At 49.5% G+C, this 22884-nt stretch overlaps 1 protein-coding gene across 1 annotated transcript in view; it reads right to left on the bottom strand.

Annotated features, from left to right (window-relative positions):
• Positions 1–9927: 9927 nt before the first annotated feature.
• The window catches only part of APCDD1L (APC down-regulated 1 like), a 56549-nt gene continuing 43592 nt past the window's right edge, over positions 9928–22884 (bottom strand). The window contains exons 2-4 of the mRNA XM_030914525.1: positions 21477–21615; positions 17959–18511; positions 9928–12383 (exon numbers count right to left, since the gene is read on the bottom strand). Coding sequence (XP_030770385.1) covers positions 11619–12383; positions 17959–18511; positions 21477–21615 — 1457 coding nt within the window. The 3' untranslated portion in view covers positions 9928–11618. The remainder of the gene's footprint in view (positions 12384–17958; positions 18512–21476; positions 21616–22884) is intronic.

Raw genomic sequence — 22884 nt, 5'->3', positions numbered from 1 at the left:
CTGAGATCCGGCCACTGCACTCCAGCCTGGGCGACAGAGCAAGACTCCGTCTCAAAAAAAAAAAAAAAAAAGGAAGAAAAGTGTAGCAACAAAAATGTAGCTATTATCTAACTTGCCATAAATATTTGCAATTATGATACCTTGGAATGTTGCCACGATATGGATTGCTTTGATTAAAAGATGTCAGTTGAATAAAACAGTACTGTGGGAGAATCGCTTTCTGCTGCTAGATAAATGCTGATGTTTATTTTTAAACCAGGAAACATTGATCCTGTAACAATGCCCGATTACAACTGCTTTATTACACCCCAGGGCGGATGGAGATGTAATCACTTGGCTAATGGATGTGGGTGCAGGACGGATGCTCACTTGCTGGCCTGCTTTCCTGCTGGCATTCTGATGAGCCGCAGGAGCCCGCCTGGGCTTCTGCAGGTGGAGCTTCTGTCAGAGCTTTGTTTCAGTGATACCCAAAGCCATGTCTGACTGAAATAAAACAGGTTCCCTTTTTTTTTCCTTTGGAAAATGCCAACTGAGGGAGACTAATCAGGTATCTTAACACAATTTCATCCAGGCTTAGTGCTAACAAGATTGCGGGGCTTTTTAGGGTTTAAGAAGATGAGAAATTAGTGTGCACGTTTCACACGTTGACTTGCTGGTTTTTCCATGTCATACAAAAAAGTCCTGGCTGTTTCTCCGAACTGGCTGCCTGCATTCCCATCTTTCTTTTGTTTTTACGAAATAGACTGCATTCAGCTGTTAATCCTCTCGTGCAGCATCCATGTTAAAGTGTTTTTCCATTGCATCTTTTATGTGAATTCAAAGGTCAGAATTTATTGTCTGTGTGATACTGAGACCATGTGTACAAGAACTACTTTTTGCTTTTCATCATTCACTCCTTAGCAAACGTTTCATAAGTACCCTCTGTCTGTCTGCTACTATATGAGGTGCTGAGAAATTAGTCAGTGGGAGTGACTTTTTATATTTTTCATTCGTATGTAGCCTAAGTAAGGTGATTCAAGCTTATACACTGAGAGAAAAATGCAAAATACATTTGGTTCTCATTTCTGTTGCTGTTGTTTCCTTTTTAAAGACTATTTATAAACTGCTGCCATTTGGAACTTCCTATAAGAAACTAAAAGTGATCTATTTCAGTGTTCCCTTCACCTTTCCTCTCCTTTTTGAATAACTGGTTTCAGTAACTCATGCTGTTCTCTCCCTATTCTACGTCTTTCTCCCTATGTTGAAAAAAGATTCCTGCAGTTTCTAATGTGTTTATTGTCTTCGATGTATGTTAACATTTTAGGAACTGAGTATCTTAAGAGATGTCTTAGAATGCTTTAGTTTTCATAATTTTTCCTTTATGTAGTTTTCATTGTATTTGCTGTTTTGACATGGAAGTCATTTAAAAAGTTGGTGCAGGAAAGGACTCTTTACTGTTGCACATTTTGGTTATCTGATATGTAATAAACCCATGGCTTGGAAGCTGACATGATGTTTCCCAGAGAGAAGGAGATGTATTTCTGCAGGGTCCAGACCGAAAGAGCCATTAACAGCATGTTCTCCCATGTTCCATATCAGCCTGATGAAACCTGCCCTGCCAAGGCATAAACTTTTGTACTAGCTGTCTCCATATTATGTTCAATAAATTCTGTGCTCTGAATATATTTAAAGGATGCTTCAGTGTAAAATTATTTTGAATGGATGGCTTCATTCCATTGAGATAGGCTTTGGAGTGTGGACTAGAGCCCATTGCTTGACTCTCGCTGCTTCGTAGGAACATGACATTGGTTTAAATTAAAATCAGAGATACCTTGCACCAGAAAACAGATCTAAGAGATCGCTTAGGTCAACGTCCTCTTTTTACTGATGAGGAAACTTTTGCCCAGAGAGCTTAAGCACAGGGACCAGCTTGCACACCAGTGTTTTCCTGTTGGGGGAAGTGTGTGTCATCATTGATTTACAAAAGTACCCACCTGTGTAAATTGCTTCCAGCTTTGAAAGGTGGGTGGAGTCTGTCTTTTAAGTAGTGGTTGATGGTTCTCCATCTTAGAGTGTTACCTTGTTAAAACATTAATGAAAACAATTTTAACTTCTTTTGGAAAAGTAAGGTAGGCAAATGGTAAGACTTCATACAAGACCAAAGGGTGTCGTACACAGTATACAAAGTCAGGTTTCCTCCATTCGCAAACCTTTCTCCAGAGATATCCTGAACTTTCCATGTATTGACTCTTTCCAGAGATCTGTGCACATATATGTCTGTGTATATCCAGCCTTGTGTTTTCTTTTTGTTTTGAGACAGGGTCTCACTCTGTCACTCAGGCTGGAGTGCAGTGGTGTGACCCCCACAGCTCACTGTAGCCTCCACCTCCTAGCCTCAAGCAGTCTTCCCACCCCAGCCTCCTGAGTATCTGGGACCATAGGCACAAGCATGCCTGGCTGTCTTTTTTATTTTTTGTAGATGTGAGGTCTCTCTATGTTGCCCAAGCTCGTCTCAAACTCCTGGGCTCAAGCCATCCTCCTGTCTCAGCCTTCTAGAGTGCTGGGATTACAGGTGTGAGCCACTGCACCCGACCAACTGTGTGTTTTCTAATACACAGGCAACAGCACACACTAACTGCTCTGTTGTGCATGTTCCTTTTTTGACTTTGAAGTTTTATCTTGGAGATCATTTCATGCCAGCCCACATCATTCTTTATGGCTCTATAATTTTCCTCTGTATGGATGTGCCCTTAATTTACTTAACCAGCCCTCTATTGAGCTGCATTTAAGCAGTTTCTAATCTCGGTGCTAAAGACAACGCTACAACAAATACTCCTACAAATGAGCAAGAATATCACAGAATCAGTTCCTAGAGGAGCAATGGTTGGGTCAAAGGAAGCCTGCATTTTAAATTGTGTTAGATGGCTTCCACATTGCATCCAAAGAGGACGTACCAGTTCATAGTCCTCGCAGGGTCTGCTGCTTTACTCTTTGCCAACACCTTGTGCCATCTTAACTTTTTGATCTTTGCTCACCTGTAACATGCACGTGGTATCTTACCTTGAGTTTGTGGTTCTTGGGTTGAGCAGTTGTTTATGTACGTAAAGGCCATTTGAAAACACACATGAGGACCCAGAGTGAAGTAAGGCCAAAGGGAATAAAGGCTTATCACACCAAGGGCTGACGGCAGAGCAGCAGAAAGGAAGAGGCTAAGGGCACACAGTCATGAATGTGGAAATTGGAATCTACCTTGTGTTATTAACAGGAAAAGAACTTGCAGCAAAGTGTATCGAAGTGGATTGGGCAGGGGAAATAACCCTTCATGGCAACTGCTAGAGCTCTGATTCTTGACCTGTACCGGCCACCTCACTTGCTCTCATCTGGCTGCATTCATGTCATTCTTGCATCCCTGGGGTCCTTTTAACCATGGCCTTCACAGAGGGTGTAGGGGAGGCAAATGTTAGCATCCCAGACCAAAGAGAGCTTCTGTAAGAGAGACTGAAAAATGGTGGTGGTCGTTAAAGAGTTAAAACCCGAAGCATTGGCTGGACGCAGTGGCTCAAGCCTGTAATCCCAGCACTTTGGGAGGCCCAGACGGGCGGATCACGCGGTCAGGAGGTCGAGACCATCCTGGCTAACACGGGCGAGGTGGCGGGCATTTGTAGTCCCAGCTACTCGGGAGGCTGAGGCTGGAGAATGGCATAAACCCGGGAGGCGGAGCTTGCAGTGAGCTGAGATCCGACCACTGCAGTCCAGCCTGGGCGACAGAGCGAGACTCCATCTCAAAACAAAAACTGAAGCGTTAAAACCCGAACTGTGAAGGAGTTTTCTAAACAGCAACACAAGGAGCTATTTTGAAGAAGGGACCACACTGATTTGCCATTATCTCTGGTTAGTGCATTAGAAGACAAAACCTGCTACCTGATAATTTGCCAAGGAGTAATGGGAGTGACATGCCCCATTAGAAACTGAAAATACTCTCAGAAATTGCACTTCAGAGTCTAGGGCTTTCTTTTTTTCCAGGTAGAACTTTGGCCTCTGTTTTCTTAGCAATGTTTGACTGCTAAAATCACTTCAAAGAAGAAAATAGTACGAATTTGGAGAAACACAAAATTAGTGTTACGGACTTTCTGAAAAAATATTACCTTTATGCCACTTCGAAAAATGTTAAAGAAATGTGTAGGGAAGACAAGAAGCTTTTGAAGTCAAGCCAAGACCTGCTGTTATATTTTAACCCCACCATACAGTCACATTGTTGGCCCTAAGAGTGCCTCCACACTAAAGAAAATATTCTCCATTAGTAATGAGAAAACCACCCTAGAATATTCTTCCAGCTGATATGTGAGGAAGGGCTGGCGGGCCACGGCTAGGACCCTGTCATGGTCCCACTTTTCCTCCTGTTTCCCAGAAGCTCAGACTCCCGAATGCTCTGTTCTCCCATGAGTGGGCCTGGCTGCCCCGCTTAGCCCTCTGTGCTTCACCACTCTCGCCTCCCAGAGCGTTAGAAACCTCTCAACACAGTCTGCCCTTTACTGGATTGAAAGCAATTTGAGGGGAAGTTCAAGGTTTTTGTTGTTGGGTTTGGTTTTGTGGTGGTCTCATTTTTTTTTTATACCAAAGTATTTTGTGTGCATAATATAAAAAGCCAAACAGCTATAACAGGCTCATAGTGAAAAGTAGCAGGCCCATATCGCCCTGGGCTACCTCTTCCCAGAGGTAGCCAGTTGAGCACACTGAACTGTTTCTTCTGATATTAGCATCTACATTTCCTAATAATGTGGTTATATTACTTTTTCTTGATTTTTCACTTCTATATATTATCTGTTGATTTCCTCCTGAGGAAGGGAGGGATTTAGTTTTAATAATCTTTCTCCCAACCACATCCCAAGCATAGATTTCCTTCTCTCTCCCTCAGTCATGTTATAATTTTTGACTACACCAGTATACTTCTGCATGATTAAGACTACTGAGATATTGTTTACAGCTGTACCTTGGATGTGCTATGCTTCTATTTCCCTTTTATGTGTAATCCTTTGTTTTCCCGGAGTTACTAAATCTTAGTGTTTTGTTTGCTTAGCTTCCAATGTATCTGTCACCTATTCAGCCCAGACCCTGATAGAAGTGTAAATCTCCTCAGCACAATCACAACACCTCAGGCAATCTGATTTTTCTGGTTTTCTTAGATCACTCCTAGAGCTCTCTGTTCTCCTGCTCCTCTCTGGACTGACTGCTATCTAAGCCTACTGCACAGCTCTCATTCCAGGGCCTTCACTCACTCTCATCTTCAGAACTCCTTTTGCACTCTTCTGGATTGGATCCCTTCTTTTCTGGATTTCTAGCTTCCTCTCTTTTGTTTTACTACCTCATTTGGGGGGAGCACATCCTTTAGCAGGTCTCTGAGCAAGGAGTATGCGGGACATAATTTTGTTGAGAACTTTACATGTCTGAAAATGTCCCATTCTGCTCTCCCACTTGATTGATTAGTTGTACAGGGTATAAAACACAAGGTTTAAATCATTCTGAGGATTTTGGAAGCATTGTTCCACCGATTTCCAGCTTCTAGTGTTGCCTTTAAGAAATCAAGCGCCATTCTAATTCCTGATTCTTTTTTTATTTCTGGGAATATTCTTCACCTTTAATTTCCAACCTTTTTATTTTTTTCTGCTAACATATTTATAATTTTCAAGACATCTTTCTTTTCCAGTTACTCTTTGTTACAGCAACCTGCTGCAAGATGTATGTATATATTTTTTTCACTGAGGATATTATGGCCCTTTATTGCTTTGTTCTTTTTTGTTGTTGTTCTGTATTTTTTGTATGTTGTTCCACTGGAGACCAGAAGTGTTTTGTAATTCAGATTTTTTTGGATTTTCAGATATTTACATTATACTTCCCAGTTAAACATCCCTAATTTGAAAATCCAAAATTCAAAATGCTTCAGTGAGCATTTCCTTTGAGCATTGTGTCACCACTCAAAAAAGGTTGTGGATTTTGGAGCATTTTGGATCTTGAATTTTCATATTGGGGATACTTCATTTAACCTGTATCTAAATTTTTAGCATGATACTCTACCCTGGGCTGTTGCTAAGTCCAAAGATTTTTGAGTTAAACTTTTGGTTTCTTACAGTGGTTAGGGATGGGATCTAGGAGTAGAATTCCTTTTACAGACTTGTAAAACATTTCAAAGATTCCTCCTGTTTTTAGCCCTACTGTTCTGTTGGTTTCTGCCATGCCTAGGGCCACCATTTCCTAAGTCTTAGGGGGGATTCATGGCACAAGTGGACTTGCTTCTGAGCTGCGCCCCTCGACCAACCTGCTTTCCACCTTCTGTAATCTCCTGCCAGTGATAAATTACCCATCAGCTTTCCAGATTCCAGAATTTTGCTGACATCTCCTGTTGGCTATGTTCTTACTTTTCTGTTTATTCATGTGATCTTGTGCCCTTTAATTCTTTCCCATAATTTGTTAGGACTTCAGAAGGAAGTGGAGCTAAAGGTAGGTGTCTGCCTGCCCCACCTTCGCTGGAAGTCTGGAAGGCCTTCCTTCTAAGACATCCAGCATAGCACCTGGCACATGATGGGTGCTCAGCAAATATCTGTGGGTCTTTTTACTAAACAGGCAGTTGATTTCACCAGAAGTAGTGACCACCTAGGTTTTGGTAATTTTTTTTTCTCCTGAGGGATTAAAAACAGTGTCAAATGCAGGAGTGAGAGCAGTAGGTTATTAATAACCCCTAGGAAATACATACTATATCACAGGACAAAGACCCATCCTCACTAAGAGTTTGTTTTGTGACAGAGTCTTGCTGTCACCCAGGCTGGAGTGCAGTGGTGTAATCTCGGCTCACTGCAAGCTCTGCCTCCCGGGTTCAAGTGTTTCTCCTGCCTTAGCCTCCCGAGTAACTGGGACTGCAGGTGTGTGCCACCACGCCTGGCTAATTTTTTGTATTTTTAGAGATGGGGTTTCACCATGTTAGCCAGGATAGTCTCGATCTCCTGACCTCGTGATCTGCCTGCCTCAGCCTCCCAAAGTTATGAGATTACAGGCATGAGCCACCACGCCCAGCTTTTTCTTTCTTTTTGTTTTTTTTTTTTGCCATTTCTCTCAAAATACGTTATTGATTCCATTTGAATCCCTTACTATTTTGGGTCTTCCTGTAACTGGTGTTGGGGCTGGTTGGCTTCAGGAACCATCAGGTTTCAGCCCATTTTATTGATAAAGAAACTGAAGCTGGCAGGGTAGGGAGTGGGGGAGATAGAGGCTCCAAAGCTAAGAAAGGAAAGTCTTAGGTACCTGTGTGAGGCTGAGGCTCTCCTAGTCTCCCTGGCCTTTGGGAGATGAGAAGCTTGAGATGGAGTCGCAAGGCACCTCTCACCAGGCCCTGTGGCCTCCTATTCGGGGATAGCAGTGGTCTTTAATGCTATTCTAGAAATATCCTGGCTAGTAGAAAACAGATGTCCTCAAGTTCACAGGCCTTGGTTCTGTTCTGCCCACCTGATTAGAAAAAAAAGTCAGCAACATCAAAATTCCAAGCCAGTATAGTGTGTGGGTGTCATCCTGCTGCCTGAATTCGGAGCCTCCAACCAGGTCTTGGAACATGTATTCTTTTAACTGGTATTTACTGATGTCCTACTATGTGCCCGGCACCATTCTAACATTGGGGGCCCACGGAGAACGAGACACACAAGGACCCTGCTGGCACAGAGCTCATTCTAGAGGAGAGGGGCTAACAATAGCTGAAAACCAACAACCAGGAGTTTTTTCAGATTTTGGCTACCGACAAATGCTGTGATGAAGTGACTGTGCTGTGGTGGACGCTATCTTTGGGGTAGTCAGGGGTGAGGTGGGCAGAGCCTTCCAGGCGAGGGAGAGCTGGAGCCAAGACCTTGAGAGGGACCAGGTTCCATGGGACTGCAGGAGAGCAAGGAGGCCACTGTGGCCGAAATGGAAGGTGGAGGTGCCAAGTGGGCAGGAGGAGGATCTGCCTGGAAGCTTGGAAGGGTGGTTTTGGGGAATGTCGACAGGTCATTTGTGCTCATGCTGACATCCATTTAAGGGGGGTTGTGTGTGTGAGCAGGAGCAGGCTTTCAGTCTCTCAGAACCATCAGGAGCAGACTGGAGGCTGCACGCTACTGTTCAAGTCCCCCCTTGAAGTGGGAACAGCTCTTCCCTGCTTGGCTCCAGTCTGCAATGCTAATGGGTATGAATCAGCCCCGACCAGGCCCTGATGCAGTGCTACATTCTGCGTCAGAAAGCTCTAGCCCCTCATGCCTGAGTCACCTGTGCCCCAGGAGAGGATGCACAGACCAGGGCCACGTGTTGGCGGGCCTGCGTCACCAAGCCACACGCTGCTGTTCAGCCCGGTAGCACCGCTGGGAGATGAAAAACATGCGCTTAGTGAAAGGCAAAGAGCTTCTTATGATAACCAGCATCTGTTAGTTAATGGACCTCTGAGAGCTGTATACAATTTCAACTTTTTATTAAGGGAAAAAAGCTCATTTGCTCTCCTGGGAGTTGCACAATGAAATTATCAACTGCATGGGCTTCCCACCCACCCCCCACCTTTCAGCGTGACTGAACATGCAATGGAGAATATTAATTTTATTTGGAAATAGGACTCTGGGCTTTCCTCCCCCTCTGTGGATGAGAGCGCTCTCACGTTTTATGTGAAGGGCAGAGACTTAAGGGGCAGGAGCAAAGGGCTGGAAGGAAGGCTTAGTGCCCATGGGCCTCTGGCCCTGTCGCCAGGGAGTCTCAGCCCCTCAGCCTCTGAAACGACCCCTTCCTTTATCAGCCCAGAGTCTTGGAAGCCTTGACCTTCTCCCTGGGAGAAAAGGGATGGTTGCCCTTTCTTCAGCCTTCGTAGCTCCAAGCAGCATCACCTGTCCCCAAACTAACAAGCCCCAGCAAGCAGAGAGCAACTAAGTCCAACTGAGGGGATCCAGGAAGCTGCTGTCCTGCTCAACACACTCCTTTTCATTAGGGATGGCCCACGCCACGTCCCAGGAAGCAACACTAAATTGCCTTCCCCAGATGAAGTCAAGGAATCCCATTCCCTCCAAGAGTCAGGAGGACACCCCAAGCCCTGGGCTGTGAGACAGAGTCCTGGATCTCAGGCTCTGGAGCCCAGCCACTTCTCCTCTTTGTGCCTCAGTGTCCTCACGTGCAAGACGCAGAGACTCACAGCCCTCTCACTGACTCAGCTGGGCCCTCCGAGCTCGGGTCACTGAATCTGGTAGATGGAGGTGGCCCATTCACAGGTCTCACTGTGAGGCTTCACAGCGATAACCAACATTTGCTGAGTCCGCCATATTCATTGAAGGTCTTTCTACCATGCACCAGGCACACTGGACCCTTCTGGAAGGATTGCAGGCAGCGAGTCAGAGCCGAGTCGTTTTCGTTGGAGCTTACATTCCAGGCAAATAAGGTCATTTCTGACAGTGATCAGTTTTCATGACAAAGAACATGCACCTGTGATGCAATGGATTGACAGAAGGACCGGGGAAGAAGTGGGGCTACTCTTTGGGATGCGAATGGTGACATCTTCAGGAGGTGACATCTGGTCCCAGACTTGATTGAAAATGAAGTGCTAAGCTTCTGAAGGTCTGGGGAAGAATCGCTAGGCAGAAGCTTGTACAAAGGCCCCAAGGCAAGCAACAGCTCCTGTGATCCAAGAAACAGAAGGAAGGCCAGTGTGGCCAGGGCATGGGGAGGCGTGGCTGAGCCTTGCAGGCAACAGTGAGCCAGAAGTCAGGCTTTTATTCTGAGTGCAGTGGAAGCCCCTGGGGGGTTTTCAGCAGGGCAGGCAGTGACATGAGAGCAGAACTGAGAGAGCTGGGCTTTACCTCCACTGGTTTCATTCTCTTTCACACATTCTCTGGAAGACATTCCGCTTCCTTTCTTTAGAACCATAATTCCCTTGGTGGACTTTAATAACCAGCAAGAGCATTTTTCAGGCTGTTTAATTGTATTAAAAGGTTCAAATTTGATGATAAATGGTGGCGTGGTTGCTTCACGTCTCGGATACAAAAGACCTGCTCAGCCGTGGACACATCATCAACACCCACCTCTGTCCCCAACAGGAGCTCCCCCCACCCCAATGTCGTCTGAGACCATAAATAATGTAATTCTTTCTTGTACTTTGGTAAATATGCCAGGAACACTGGTAGCTGTCTGAGACCTACAGAGAATGCCAACTTGATGGGCTTTTTTTTTTTTTTTTTTAAGAAGAAGAATGGGTAATAAGTGGGAGCAATTTCAGCAGGCTGATTGGACCCCACACAATCTCAAGGAGGACAAGGGCTTCCCTCTGAAAGCATCATTAACCTCAGAGACAATTGTTCAAAATCTGTGATAAGAGCTAGAGCTAGAGATCAGGAGGAGGAAGGAGGGGGTGAGTCATCAGCCCCTAGTCCTGAAAACTCTTGGGCCCACCAGGAGGCCAGTTAATTTCACAGTGTACAGATGAGGCCCTGGGAACTCGGGCAGAGTCCCTGGAGAGGCACAGTCTGTTCCCACCATGATGACAGTCCCTTCTGAGCAGAGGACACCAATATATTAGGATCATGGCAAGGAGGCTGGGCAAGGCAGAGCTGCCCAGATGTCGCCATGTAGCCTGGCGACCCCGACTTCTTCCTAGGGTGCGCCCAAAGATACACATTCAGAGATTTCGTTTGTCAGGCAAGAACAGGAAATCTTGGCAACCGAGCATGGCTGGGCAGGGCGAATTGCAGAGCATGTTAGTGTTATGGCGGTCATTACCATTAACTACTTTCAGAAGGCTGGAAACGCTGCTCCCCTCCAAAGACCTGCCCCCAGCAGCCAGCCTGGTGCACACTGGCATTCGCTTGGGCCAGGGAGGCTTGGAGGCTGCAGCCTGCTCTGGGGAGGCCACACTTCTCAGCTCAGATGGAGTCCTCTTCATTTGTATGCTGGCCTGGGAAAACTGGATTTATCCACACGCAGTATTGGCAGCTTGAGGTCTGACTCACAGAAGCACAGGCAGATGCAGACGAATGCCAGCAGTCAGGACTCAGGAAAGCTGAGCTGCCCCTGAAGACACAAGCCCTTTGCCAGAAAGCTGAGAAGCACTGAAAGCCCGAAGTGGCATCTTTAATTCATGGCACCACTTAAGAGATCGTATTGCTAAATTCGAATTAATAATCTTTAAACCACAACCTACAGACATGGCAGAGCAGTAGGCCTTGTCCCTAGGCAGAACCTCAGGGTCTCCTCTTGCTCCCATCTTGGAATCCCAAGGGTCAGGCTGGGAAGAACGGGGGGCAGCGTGGGATGGGGGCGTTCCGTGTGGCCACCTGACTGCACCTGTTGGCGGGCTGCCAAGGATAAGGAAAGTAGAAAAATTGGGAGTGATCTTTAGAAACTCACATAGCAATGAACATTACTGCCGCGTCCAAGTGCGTGACTGGGACCTGGGCTGTGGGATGTGGTATAGGCTTTGCAGGTGTTAAGCTCATGCCCTGAGCCACATGGAATGCAGGCAAAGTTTGGAAGCAGTGGGGCTGTGCATCCATCCATGACAGAGCAGAGGAGGATGGTTCCTTCCCTACAGTTTCCAGGAGGGAGTCTGAAGAGTTGAATGGATGTCCAGAGCCACCATCCTGATGTCAAGTCCAATGTCATAGCCAGTAGAGGAAAGCCAGCCCTAGAACTAGGGGCAGAAGTGGGAGGGGGGCTACGTGAAGACCCCCTGTGCTGGGGTGCTTCTGCAGCGATGGCCTGTGCTGCGGGGGCCTGGAGAAGTCGGGGGCTTCTCCCCGACAGAGCACCAGGGGTGCTTGGTAGGAGGTGGGGCGTTTCTCTGGGGTGTCGGGACTTGACCCATCGGTGGGCCTTTGTCCGATGAAGAGCAGGCTTTGCCCGAGGGGGTCTTGCTCCATCTTGAAAAGCTCGTACTCCACGTGTGGGAGCCGGATGCCCAGCGGCAGGCAGCCATTGGTGGCTGTGACATCCCGCTCAGTGCCCACGGACCAGGCCCCCGCACCTCCACAGCTGCGTGGCTCAGAGAAGTTAAGCATGGCCGTGGTGACCTGGTCCATGGGGGTTACATGGGCCCGTGTAACCTCGAACACCAGCTCGGTGCCGCCGCGGACCCTGGTGGACGGCGTGCCCCTGGTGTAGCGGCCGGCGGCATATACGGTGAAGGTGGGCTGCTGGCAGGCTGGGTCTGAGAAGTGATGGTAATACCCTTCCCAGGAGCGGCTGTGCCCGTGGAAAGTGAAGAGCCGGGTGAGGAACAGGACCGCTGGGCGCACCTCGCATCCCGAGCTGACCCACCAGCCGCCCAGACGCAGGGGCAGGGCCAGAGGGGGCGGCAGCACGGGCGGGTGGTGCACATCAGAGCGGGCAATGAGGCCACAGGCTGGGCACGGCCGCACGTGGTGCTGGCGAAAGACAAACAGAAAAACAGTGGTTGTCCCACACGGAAAGGTTGGGGTAGAGCCTGGAAAGGAACCCCAGCTCTGCAGGGGTGAAAAGGCAGAGTGAGGTGCGGCCTGCCCCTCCCTCCTCTCTCTCCTCACTCCCTGCCTTCAGTCAGGACGGTCTTTTTGCTTCAGCCAGGAGGGCCTCCTTGATGGAGATCAGCCCCTGTATCCCCCGGGCCTTGGGTCTCCCGCTGTCTGATGCACCTGGAACTCCCCGCCAGCTCCGTCTTACTAGGTCTCTGCTGGGCACCAGAGAGAGCTTTCCCGAATGCCCCATGTAAGGTGGGCCTCAGGGCTGGCACACTACCCTCTTTTCTCTTCCTCATTCCACCCCCTGAGACTCTCTTCTCTCTACCCCTCGCCCCTCATCAAACTGGAACGCATTATGCCTTACAGTCCTAAAAAGCCCTAGAAAGCCAGAACTGTCTCTCTGCGGCTACCCCATCCCCACAGCACAGGGCTTGGCTCGCAGCAAGCACATATTTGTTGCATGAATAAATGAGAAGTGAATGGAAGCACAGGTGGCCTTCGCTTGGGACCTGAGAGAAGTTGTTCTTGCTCATGCCCAGTCTGCTTGGTCCTGGAATTTGACCGTGAAAGCTGATCTTTTTTCTAGCTCACTCTTCTAGGTGTTTCCGAAGTGCCAGGAACTATGCTAAGCACTTCCCGGGCAACTGGTACATGTTATAGCTGAGGGAGCTGAGACCCAGAGGACCAGCTGGACTGCCCAGGTTGTCCAGCCTGGAAGTGGCAGAGACCAGCTGAAATACAGCCTGGCTTACACCTGGCTCTCTGAGCTCCCACTCTCCTGTGCTCATAGCAGGTTACATCTTCCCTACAGGTAGAGAAGAGAGGATTTTTGTCTTTAGAAATCTCACAGTGGAAGGTGCGCATCATTTGCTCTACCTACCCCATGGAAAGCGAATATGGCAACAAGGATCAAAAGCCATCAAAATATGTCTGAACCAAGCATTGTGGCTCACACCTATAATCCCAGCACTTTGGGAGGCTGAGGTGGGCAGATCACTTGAGGTCAGGAGTTCAAGACCAGCCTGGCCAACACGGTTCTGAAAACCCATCTCTACTAGAAATACAAAAATTAGCCAGGTGTGGCGGCACATGCCTGTAATCCTAGCTACTCAGGAGGCTGAGGCAGGATAATTGCTTGAATCCAGGAGGTGGAAGTTGCAGTGAGCCAAGATCACACCACTGTACTCCAGCCTGGGGGACAGAGCAAGACACCATCTAAAAAAAAAAAAAAAAAAAATTGGCCGGGTGCAGTGACTCAAGCCTGTCATCCCAGCACTTTGGGAAGCCAAGGCAGATAGATCAATGGATCACAAGGTCAGGAGATCAAGACCATCCTGGCCAACATGGTGAAATGCCATCTCTACAAAAAATACAAAAATTAGCTAGGTGTGGTGGTGCACGTCTGTGATCCCAGCTACTTGGGAGACTGATATAGAATTGCTTGAATCTTGGAGGCAGAGGCTGCAGTGAGCTGAGATTGTGCCACTGCACTCCAGCCTGAGTGACAGAGCAAGACTCCATCTCACAAAAAAATAAAAAAAAAATTATGTCTTTGGAAGCCCATTGCTTAAGTCTGTGCGAAGGAGATAATTGAAATCTCGTAAAGAGCTGTGTGGCTCAAAGATGTTCATTCTCATGTTATTTGTTATAGGGAAAACCGGCCACACTTAGGTCTTCAGGTGCCGCCACACCCTCACTTGTCCCAGGCTATGAGTTGATTTTCCTCCATCTTTGCTTTTATTTACAGTTGTCCCTGCCTTACAAACTCTCGTGAGCTGCGTTTACCATAAAACACGTTAACAGGAAACAGATGCTAAACTAAATTTCGTGGGAGTAGTCTGCGTTTTGGAGTGAAAAGGCTCAGTAGACACTAAAAAGGAATGTGATACAGACTTCTTCCTTCTTTCTCCCTCTCCTTCCCCTTCTCCTATTTTATTTCTAAAAAAGAAGCTGCTGCCCAGACTTTAGGCCAGAGCACCGTTCTGGAAGCTAAATGGCCTTGGAACTTGTCAAAGCTGATGTGGGAACAAGAAAACATCTCCTGCTGTTGCCATTCCAGAAGGAAACTTAAAGTTGCAGTCCAGGCAGGACAGGCACAGGAAGGGGGCGTTTTGAGGGCCCAGCTGGGAAATTAGCTCCAATATATTTTTTCTTGCAAAACTCCCAAGATTTCCATATAACACTGCTGAGTTCCATATAGCACTGATTTTCATATAGCACTGAGTGAGTTTCATGCCAGACAAGTGACATTTAGAAGTTCTGGTTCAGAAAGAAAATATTGGATGATTGATAACAGTGCTTTTTTTTTTTTGGGGGGGGGTGGTGTCATTTTATAAGCTGTTATTTTTTATTTCTATAATGAACCTTAAGTTCCCTTGATTTATATAATATTGGAGACCATATTGGCTTTGGTTATGGGGATTTTGGCCCAGAGAGCTTGATGGTTCTCTGAAATGCTAGCAAATGACTGCAAAAATGTTTGTGACAGGAGCAAGCAAGCTTGATAGTTAGCTGGAGTGTTGGTGATTGGGATGCCGGCTGATGGGAGTTGACTCTAATGTTAGCATTTTAACCCACATTCTGACTTGTCACACTAATATATATTGAGAGGACATAATGCATTACAGCAAAATAATCCCAGAGCTCTCCTTACCCACCACAAAAGACAAACAAACAAAAGATATTCTCTGCAGATAGGACGTTTGGGGATGCTAGTTAGTAATTTGGAGCAAGCAGTTTTCTGCAGAGCAGAAGCAAATTGAGAACCAGCAAACTTTTAAGGTGAAAAAGGGGTGAGAAAAGGCATTTCCTTCTCTGGTGCTTTTGAAGGTGGTGAAACCAGGTTCCCGGCTCCATGGGAAATCTTCCGGGCATCTTTCTGCAGAGGTCTGAAGTCTCCTGCGTTAACAAACAAGGCCCCCGGCAGGCAGAATTCACACTTGTACAGAAACCAAACTCTTACTCATTTAAGCCTGTTACATAAAGTTATTTCTCAAACACCACATAACAGTTTCTAATTAACCCCCAGAGGTGACACCAGGCTCAGATAATTTTGGTCCAGTGTTGGCTGATTGATTAGGATTCTATATCCAGGCAATGAATTTGGGGATCCAATTGGTTTTAAATTAACTTCTAAAAATGTTCATCTTTACCATCTGGTTTGGGTCATGGGCAGGGCGTGGGCCCCAGAGAGCTTAAGGCAACAACTGATTCATTTCTTGGGGGTTTCTCTGCAGCAGTTCCTTCTTTTAAATTATCTGTCTTTTCTCTTTCTTTTTTCTTTTCCCAAGGAGAGGAACCACTGGTGAGCAGACCTTTAATTTAATGTCTGTACATCTGGCACTGTTCATCTCTGCATTCATTTCTATGTGTTTTGCTTCTCAATCACATTTCAGGCTGGATTGGCCACCCGGGTTAGCCAGGCAGCAGGGAGGGCAGGGACAGCCATGGCCCCAGAGTCCTGCCTGAGGACACATGAAATTGTCAGCCTCCGCAGCCCCCGGGGATCTGTCCTCTCTGCATTCAGAGCAGTTTCCCCTCCTAATGAGGTGGTGGCGGCCAGTAATCAACTCACCACTAGCGCCTTCTCTGAACTAAGCAGGATTAACGCCACACCAACCTAGAATATTGGTTGCCAAAAAGGGAATAATTTCGAGGTCATAAAAAGAACTCTGAGGCTGATTTTCTGATTATGAGAACTTCGTGTCATGTTCCTCCTCTGCTACTGAGATTCTCGGTTTGGAGAAGGGGGGGGAGGGGGAGGAAGGCAGGCTTCCGGTCTCTCTCATCCACAGTGCTCCCGCATTGGGGCAATGACAAGTGGCTGCTGCCAGGGGTGAGAAGTTGCCTCATCTGGTTTAGTTCCTTGAATGTCTAGTACACAGTAGGCAACAAATACATGCTGAATGATGTGAAGGTGGCGTAAGAGCTCCAAGAGGACTTCATGGGGATGCTGAACCCATCCATCCATCCACACCCATTCATCCATCCTCCCTCCATCTGCTCATTTGTGCACTCAGGAAATACGCATTGGGTGCCTTGTACAGAGGTTTTTCACCTGGAATGCTAACCTCAACTTCATTTTCACTAATCTTTCACTAATAAAAGTTAGCATTTCTTCTCATTGTAAATGGAGGCAACGAGCCCCAGTAGCATCAGCAGAACCTCTGACTCTGTATGACGCTAACAGCGTTGCAGGTACTGGAAACATGGTTTGCAGTCATCCCTGCTTTGAAATGAGGGCAAATAAAGATTTCACATTTATTGTTTTTCTATATCACAAATTAATATTTTAAAACTTGGGTAACTGTTTTAATAGAATTGGTTTTCATTTAAATCCCACGTATTTTCTCTCATGCTTTTAAAAACAGATTTTCTGAAGAGGGGTCCTTAGGCTTCACCAGAGGGTTCTCTGACACTAGGAAGGTCCTAGGTCCACACCCTTGTAGGAGCCGGGCTCTCAGCTATGTGCCAGGAGCCATTATACAGTAAAGTTATGTTTCTTTCTGCCTGTTTGTTCACCTGGCAAAAAAAAAAAAAAAAAAAAAAAAAAAAAAGAAGTGTGTGTGGGGGGTGCTACTAGATCCTCCCCAAATTAGGACGGTATGCGGGCAATGGCTTCATCTAAAATCTAGGTTAATCAGCTTAAATGAAATTCGTGTTGGAGTCAAGGGGGAGCATGTCAAAGACAGGCGGTTTCCTTTAGACTGCAGCCTCCCCCCCCCCCCGACGGCTTGCTGGAAATGCAGAACCCCGGGCTCCCCCGAGACCTGACGGATCTCTTTCGGCCTTCTCACAAGAAGTCCAGGCCATGTGTCTTCGCCGTCTGGTTTGGGAATGGGTGGGAGTGGCGCCCCAGTGGCTGTGCGGCTAGGTCAGTGTGAGGCTCGCACTGAGATTTCAAGGGACTGGCATCTGGGCTGGTGTGCGCGGCCTCAGCGGCACCCTGGAGGAAAGCTGCCCTCTCCCTAATTCATCCATCCATATTTATTGGTCCTGATCGTGTGCCTGACCCGTCGTGTTAGGTGCCCGCTGTGACCCCACCCTTGTGAAGGACCTAGCGCCAGAGGGAGAGGCAATAAACAAGTCACCAACGGAGTTTCAGAACGGGCTGAGAGCTGGCAAGGTCACTCGCGGGAAACGGGGAACAGTAGAATGGGAACTGGAGTGGATATTTCAGCCAAGAACCAAGGGAGGAGGACACCCGCCCAAGCCTCTGTGCCCAGCAGGGGCAGAAACGAGATCCTGCAGTGCCCACGAGGACAGGGGCTGGGGAGGACCAGCGTGGGAAGGCCGACCAGAGGCCCGCCAGTCTTGTAAAGGCTGAAAAAAGATGTCTCCAGCAGCGTGAACAGGGTGCGCAAATGTCCTGAGGCACGTGGACCAGAGTGGGGAGCGGCAGTGATGACAGCCGGGCAGCCAGAGCCCTGGGCTGGCCCAGATCTTGCAAAGCTGCGGGGCTGAGCTCCGAGCTCGCCCCCTGAGACCCCCCCGCCCCACTCACCAGTGCGCTCTGCAGCGGGCGCTGGTAGCCGGTGGGCCGGTAGTGCCGCCTCTCGGCCCGGTCGGTGTGGATGTCCCCCAGGTACAGCTCCTCCACCAACCGGGGCGCCGCCCGGGGCTGCGGCTGCAGGCGGCGCTGCACGCGGACCAGGCTGAGCTCGTGCATGCTGAGGCCCAGCGCCTCCAGGCAGTCCCCCTGGGCCCGGGCGCTCCGCAGCTCGTACAGCGCCCCGGGCAGCCAGGCCCGGGCCGGGGGCAGCCGCCGCGCGCAGTCCCGGCCGGCGCGGGTCTGGTTGAGGCGCCCGGTGACGTCGAGCAGGGCCCGGCGGTTGTGGAAGACGATGCCCACCTTGTGCAGGTAGTAGTCGGCCTCGGTGGCTCCCCGGGTGACCCAGGAGGCCCGGCGCAGGCGGACTTTGCCCTTGACGAGCAGCGAGTGGGCAGGCTCTCCGCAGAAGGGGTCCTCGTAGTAGAACTGGTGGGCTCGAAAGAGCCGGCTGGGGTAGAAGGTGTAGGCGCGGGTCAGGAACTCCGGTCCTGGGCGCACCTCGCAGCTGCAGGGGTGGAAGGAGATGGGCTGGGTGCGGAGGGAACACCATGCCGTGAGCCCCTCTCTCCTCTGGGCTGTGCTGCGTTCTCCCCCTAATCCCCCTCTTAGGCCTCAGCTCAGGCCTGGGCCCCTCCAACTTCAGTTCCCCTCACTGCTCTCAGTCAGCCACCCTTGGGACTGCGGCTTTGCACTGGATGCCTCGTGGCCTCAACACAAGCCTTCTAGTTCATTCTCCATTCCTTCAATCCGAATTGCCCTACTGGAGGCCCTTTTGCAACCATCTGGGGACCCACAGGCCTGGGAGCTCCGGGATGCCCTGCCTGCTTCCTCCCTCACTGGACTTTGGGCACCTGGCCCAGAGCCGGCCCCGCGCCCTCCGCCGTCCTTGCTGAGTGAACGGAGGGAGGGGAGAGTAGTGATCAGGAATGACGGTGGCCCGTCCTGTCTCCCCCTTCTCTAGGCGCACTGCCCTGACCAGGTCTCATCCTTGCCTGTGACAGGGCTTGTAGATATAAACCAGGAGTCGGCAAACTTTTTCTGTAAAGGGCTGGGTAATAAATATTTTTGTTTTTGTGGGCTGGGTGGTTTCTGCCGCAACTACTCAAAGTTGCCATTGTAGAGCTAATACAGCTATAGATGACATGTACATGGATGGGCATGGTTGTGTGCCAATAAAACTTTATTTACAAAATTGGAAAGTGGGCTGAACTTGGCCCCAGACGCCATTTGCTGGTGATGCAAACAGATCCAGGGGAAGGGGTTGGAGGGAGAAGAAAGAGGAATGACTCCTAGACCCACAGTCAGCTCCAGGATGGGGCAGAGGAGGCCTCTGGGACTTCCCACTGAGGGTGCAGGTGGGGTGGACAGTGGATGAAGTCGGGGGGAAAAAGAGCAGGCACTCTCCTCACGATTTTACTCTAACCAGGTACCCTCTCGAACTGCTATTTTCTTTCTTTTTTTTTTTGAGACAGAATCTCACTTTGTCACCCAGGCACTGGTGCAATCTCGGCTCACTGCAACTTCTGCCTCCTGGGTTCAAGCAATTCTCCTGCCTCAGTCTCCTGAGTAGCTGCAATTACAGGCATGTGCCACCATGCCTGGCTAATTTTTGTATTTTTAGTAGAGATGAGGTTTCATCATGTTGGCCAGGCTGGTTTTGAACTCCTGACCTCAATCAATCTGCCCGTCTCGGCCTCCCAAAGTGCTGGGATTACAGGCATGATCCCAGCCTATTTTCTTGATATTTTTTGTAGCAGGGCTGTTGGAGCAGAGGAAACATGTTATCACCCAGCAACGAAATAATTCCCTTTTCTTTTCTTCCATCTTTTTGATAATGTTGAGGGGAAATTCTCTGGTCAGAGCTAATGTGCCTTTAGTGCCAACCTCCCTGTTCTCCCAGAGAGAGCAACTCAGAGCCTCGGCGGCAACAGATCTAGAGAGGATTTATGTTGTTTTGTTTTCGTTGAATTTAATTTTACAGTTACCTTTAATTTATGACAAGTGGCTCTGGTCCCCAAATCCAGAATATTACATTTTCTTTAAAAATAATCACATTACACTGTCAATGTATGCCAATTATACCTCAATAAAGCTGTAAAAATAAATGAATATATTTTAGTAAATAAAAACAAGTTGGTTTACAGAAAATGATAAGTAAATACTAGTATAGGTACTTAAAAATAGGGAGGGGTGAGCCATACCCCTGAGGGTCTCAGACAAGGGCTGGAGAGGGGAGATTTGCCTAACAGGACACACTAGGTCACACTGGACCTCTCGATGGTTCCCAGGCTCTGGGCCCTTTCCCACTCTTCTCCCAGGAAGCAGCAAGCTCAGTCTGGAGAGCATGGCAGGGAACTTTCAAGGAAGAAAGCTCTAGAAGAAATTTCTTAGAAGAACTACTTCAAAATGTTACTGTCTTGGGGCAGGAGCAGCCTGCAATCAGTGTCCCCTCTTCCTGCACCCCAGTTCTGTCTGGGTGACCCTGGCGAGTGGATGCCTAGATCTCCCCTGAACTGTGCCGTGGGCGTGGGGACTGCTTGCAACCTGGCTGAGCCTGCAAATGTGTTCCAAGTGGCCTTGAAGAACTCACATCCCTTCCTCCACCCAAAGCGCTAGCAGATGTTTGGCAGTTGGGAGTTTCTGCCCGACCTCAGGAGGTACAGGAAGGATACCAAGAGGCCAGCCCTTGACCCCAGAATGGGACTGGCCTGGAGGGGATGTTGGGGGAAGGAGGAACGTGCCAGGTGTGGAGGGGCCACGCTTTTCCCCAATCCCTGCCCCAGGAGTGGGACTCAGCTGGCTGCTGTAGGGTTTGTGCACCACAGATGAGGAGAGAACGCAAAGTCCATTGGCCGCAAAGCAGCAACTGAGCCTCTGAAATGTTGAGTGAGCCTGTCAGGTTAGACAGAATTAGACGGGCGCACCCAGGCTCTCCCTGGCCTGCCACTACCTACCCCAGGGCCTTTCGCCAGCTGCCCCCTCTGCCTGGCTCTTCCCTGGCCCTCTAGATGGCTGATTCCTCTCCTTTTAGCTCTCAGCTGATGTCGCCACCTCCAAGAAGCCTCCCCTGATCACTCTCTAAAGAACTCTCCAGGTCACTTGCTATCACATCCTTGGTTTTATTTCCTTCATTGAAGAGCTCAGTGCAATCTCAAGTTTATACTATTCATTCATGTGTTCAAATGTTAAGGGCACATCCCGCTGCTGACCCCGGGCACTCAGTTCGTAATAGTTTGTATAATAGGTGCTCAAGGTGTTGAATGGATTTTGTCCATGGACGCGATGCCCAACACAGTCCCTGCCTCCCATTGCAGTCTGGGAGGGGAGGCAAGCATCGCCAGCAGCTTGGCAGATAGCGGGCCTCTTGGATAACTATGTGAATTATGCCTATTTCAAAGATTGGACACCGAGTCTCAGAAAGGTAGAAGTCTCCGAGCCCATGGGCCCATGGTCAGGATGACCTGTCTTACCCCGTGGAGATCCAAGGTCCATTGAGGCGTGGGGGCAGGATTGCAGTGCTGGGCACTCTATCTGTCAAGGGCCGCTGGCAGCGGGGTTCCCAGTGCAGGCGGCTGCCCCCAGCCTCCCCAGCCGCCAGTGCGGTGTGGGCTGCAAAGCAGACAGACCTGGGTAAGACCCCAGCATGCCCCAAGAACACCCACCCCATCCGCCCTCCCAACCCCACTGTGGCCACAGAGAGCCAGGCAGGGCTGTCCCGCAACCTCCATCGCAGCCCTGTCCCCGGGGTGCCCCAGTTCTGGAGATAGTGATGCGCTCCCCATACTGAGGATCCTAGAATCAGCCTCCCCGATGCATCTCCTCCTGGGTTCCCAGATGTGATCATCCTGGAATCCAAGCCTCCTAGATGGAGACCGTCCCAGATTCTGGGGCTGGGAGGCCTCTGAGAATCCTACTGCGTGGAGCAGACTCCTAGAAGCCCAGAACCTCCACGGGCTTGCCCGCTGTGACCAGGTGCTGCCTGCCAGGGGCAGAAGGACCCACGCTTCTGGACAAAGGGCACTCGGGACTCAGGACCTAAGGTGCTGGGGACAGTGGGGCCCTAGCCCACCCCCAGAGCAGACCACTCCCCTCCACCAAGGAGCTCTGGGGGCTGCTTGGCCTCTCCCAGCACAGAGCAGGTCCCTCGAGGCCACTGGCTTCAGGTCTCACCTGGTGCTGGGTGCCTGCTGTCTACTTGGTGCTCAGTGAACATGTGGCAAGTGAAAGAATGCATGGCCGCTGCAGAGGCCTGGGCCAAGGTCTGAGGACAAACAGTGCTGGCCCTGCCTTTCTTCAGGGCTCCCTAAGCCTGGACACCAGGGGAGGAATTGGGCTCAGGGCAGAAGGTGACTGGAAGATGGACACGGGAAGCAGGCACTGCAGCACAAGCTCCAGATCCTCTGGAGTGACCCCTGGATGAGCTTGGCTGGGCCTGGAGACAAGTCAAGCCCGGGTGTGGGGCTGTTCACGATCTCTTCTTGGGCTGCTCAGAGGTGAGAGTGCCAAGACCTTCAGCTGCTAAAGAGCAGCAGCTCTCCCAGAAACTGTCATCTCCACTCGGGGCTGATGGGCTTCAGATGGCCCAGATGACGGGATGCTGTGGGAAGCTCGGCAGTGAGCTGCGTCCAAATACTCCAGCCACGGGCTGTGTTCAGGGGCGCCGGCCTGGCCCTGGAGGCCCAGTTCCTGCAGCGAAGCTTCCAAGCATGGCTCTTCCCACCCAGCCTGGGGCTGGAGTGGGTCAGGAGGGGCTGAGTCTTCGAGCTCCAGCCCAGGGGATGTGGGGGCCTGGCAGGAACTTCAGGAGGCCTTGGGAGGGGTTGGGGGCTGAGTTGAGAAGTGAGCAGATGGAATGTTCTGTCCCTTTCCTGGCCTCGC

Source organism: Rhinopithecus roxellana, chromosome 13 (genome assembly GCF_007565055.1).
Source record: "Rhinopithecus roxellana isolate Shanxi Qingling chromosome 13, ASM756505v1, whole genome shotgun sequence".
NCBI classification, from domain to species: domain Eukaryota; kingdom Metazoa; phylum Chordata; class Mammalia; order Primates; family Cercopithecidae; genus Rhinopithecus; species Rhinopithecus roxellana.
This window is presented reverse-complemented; position numbering and strand designations above follow the sequence as displayed.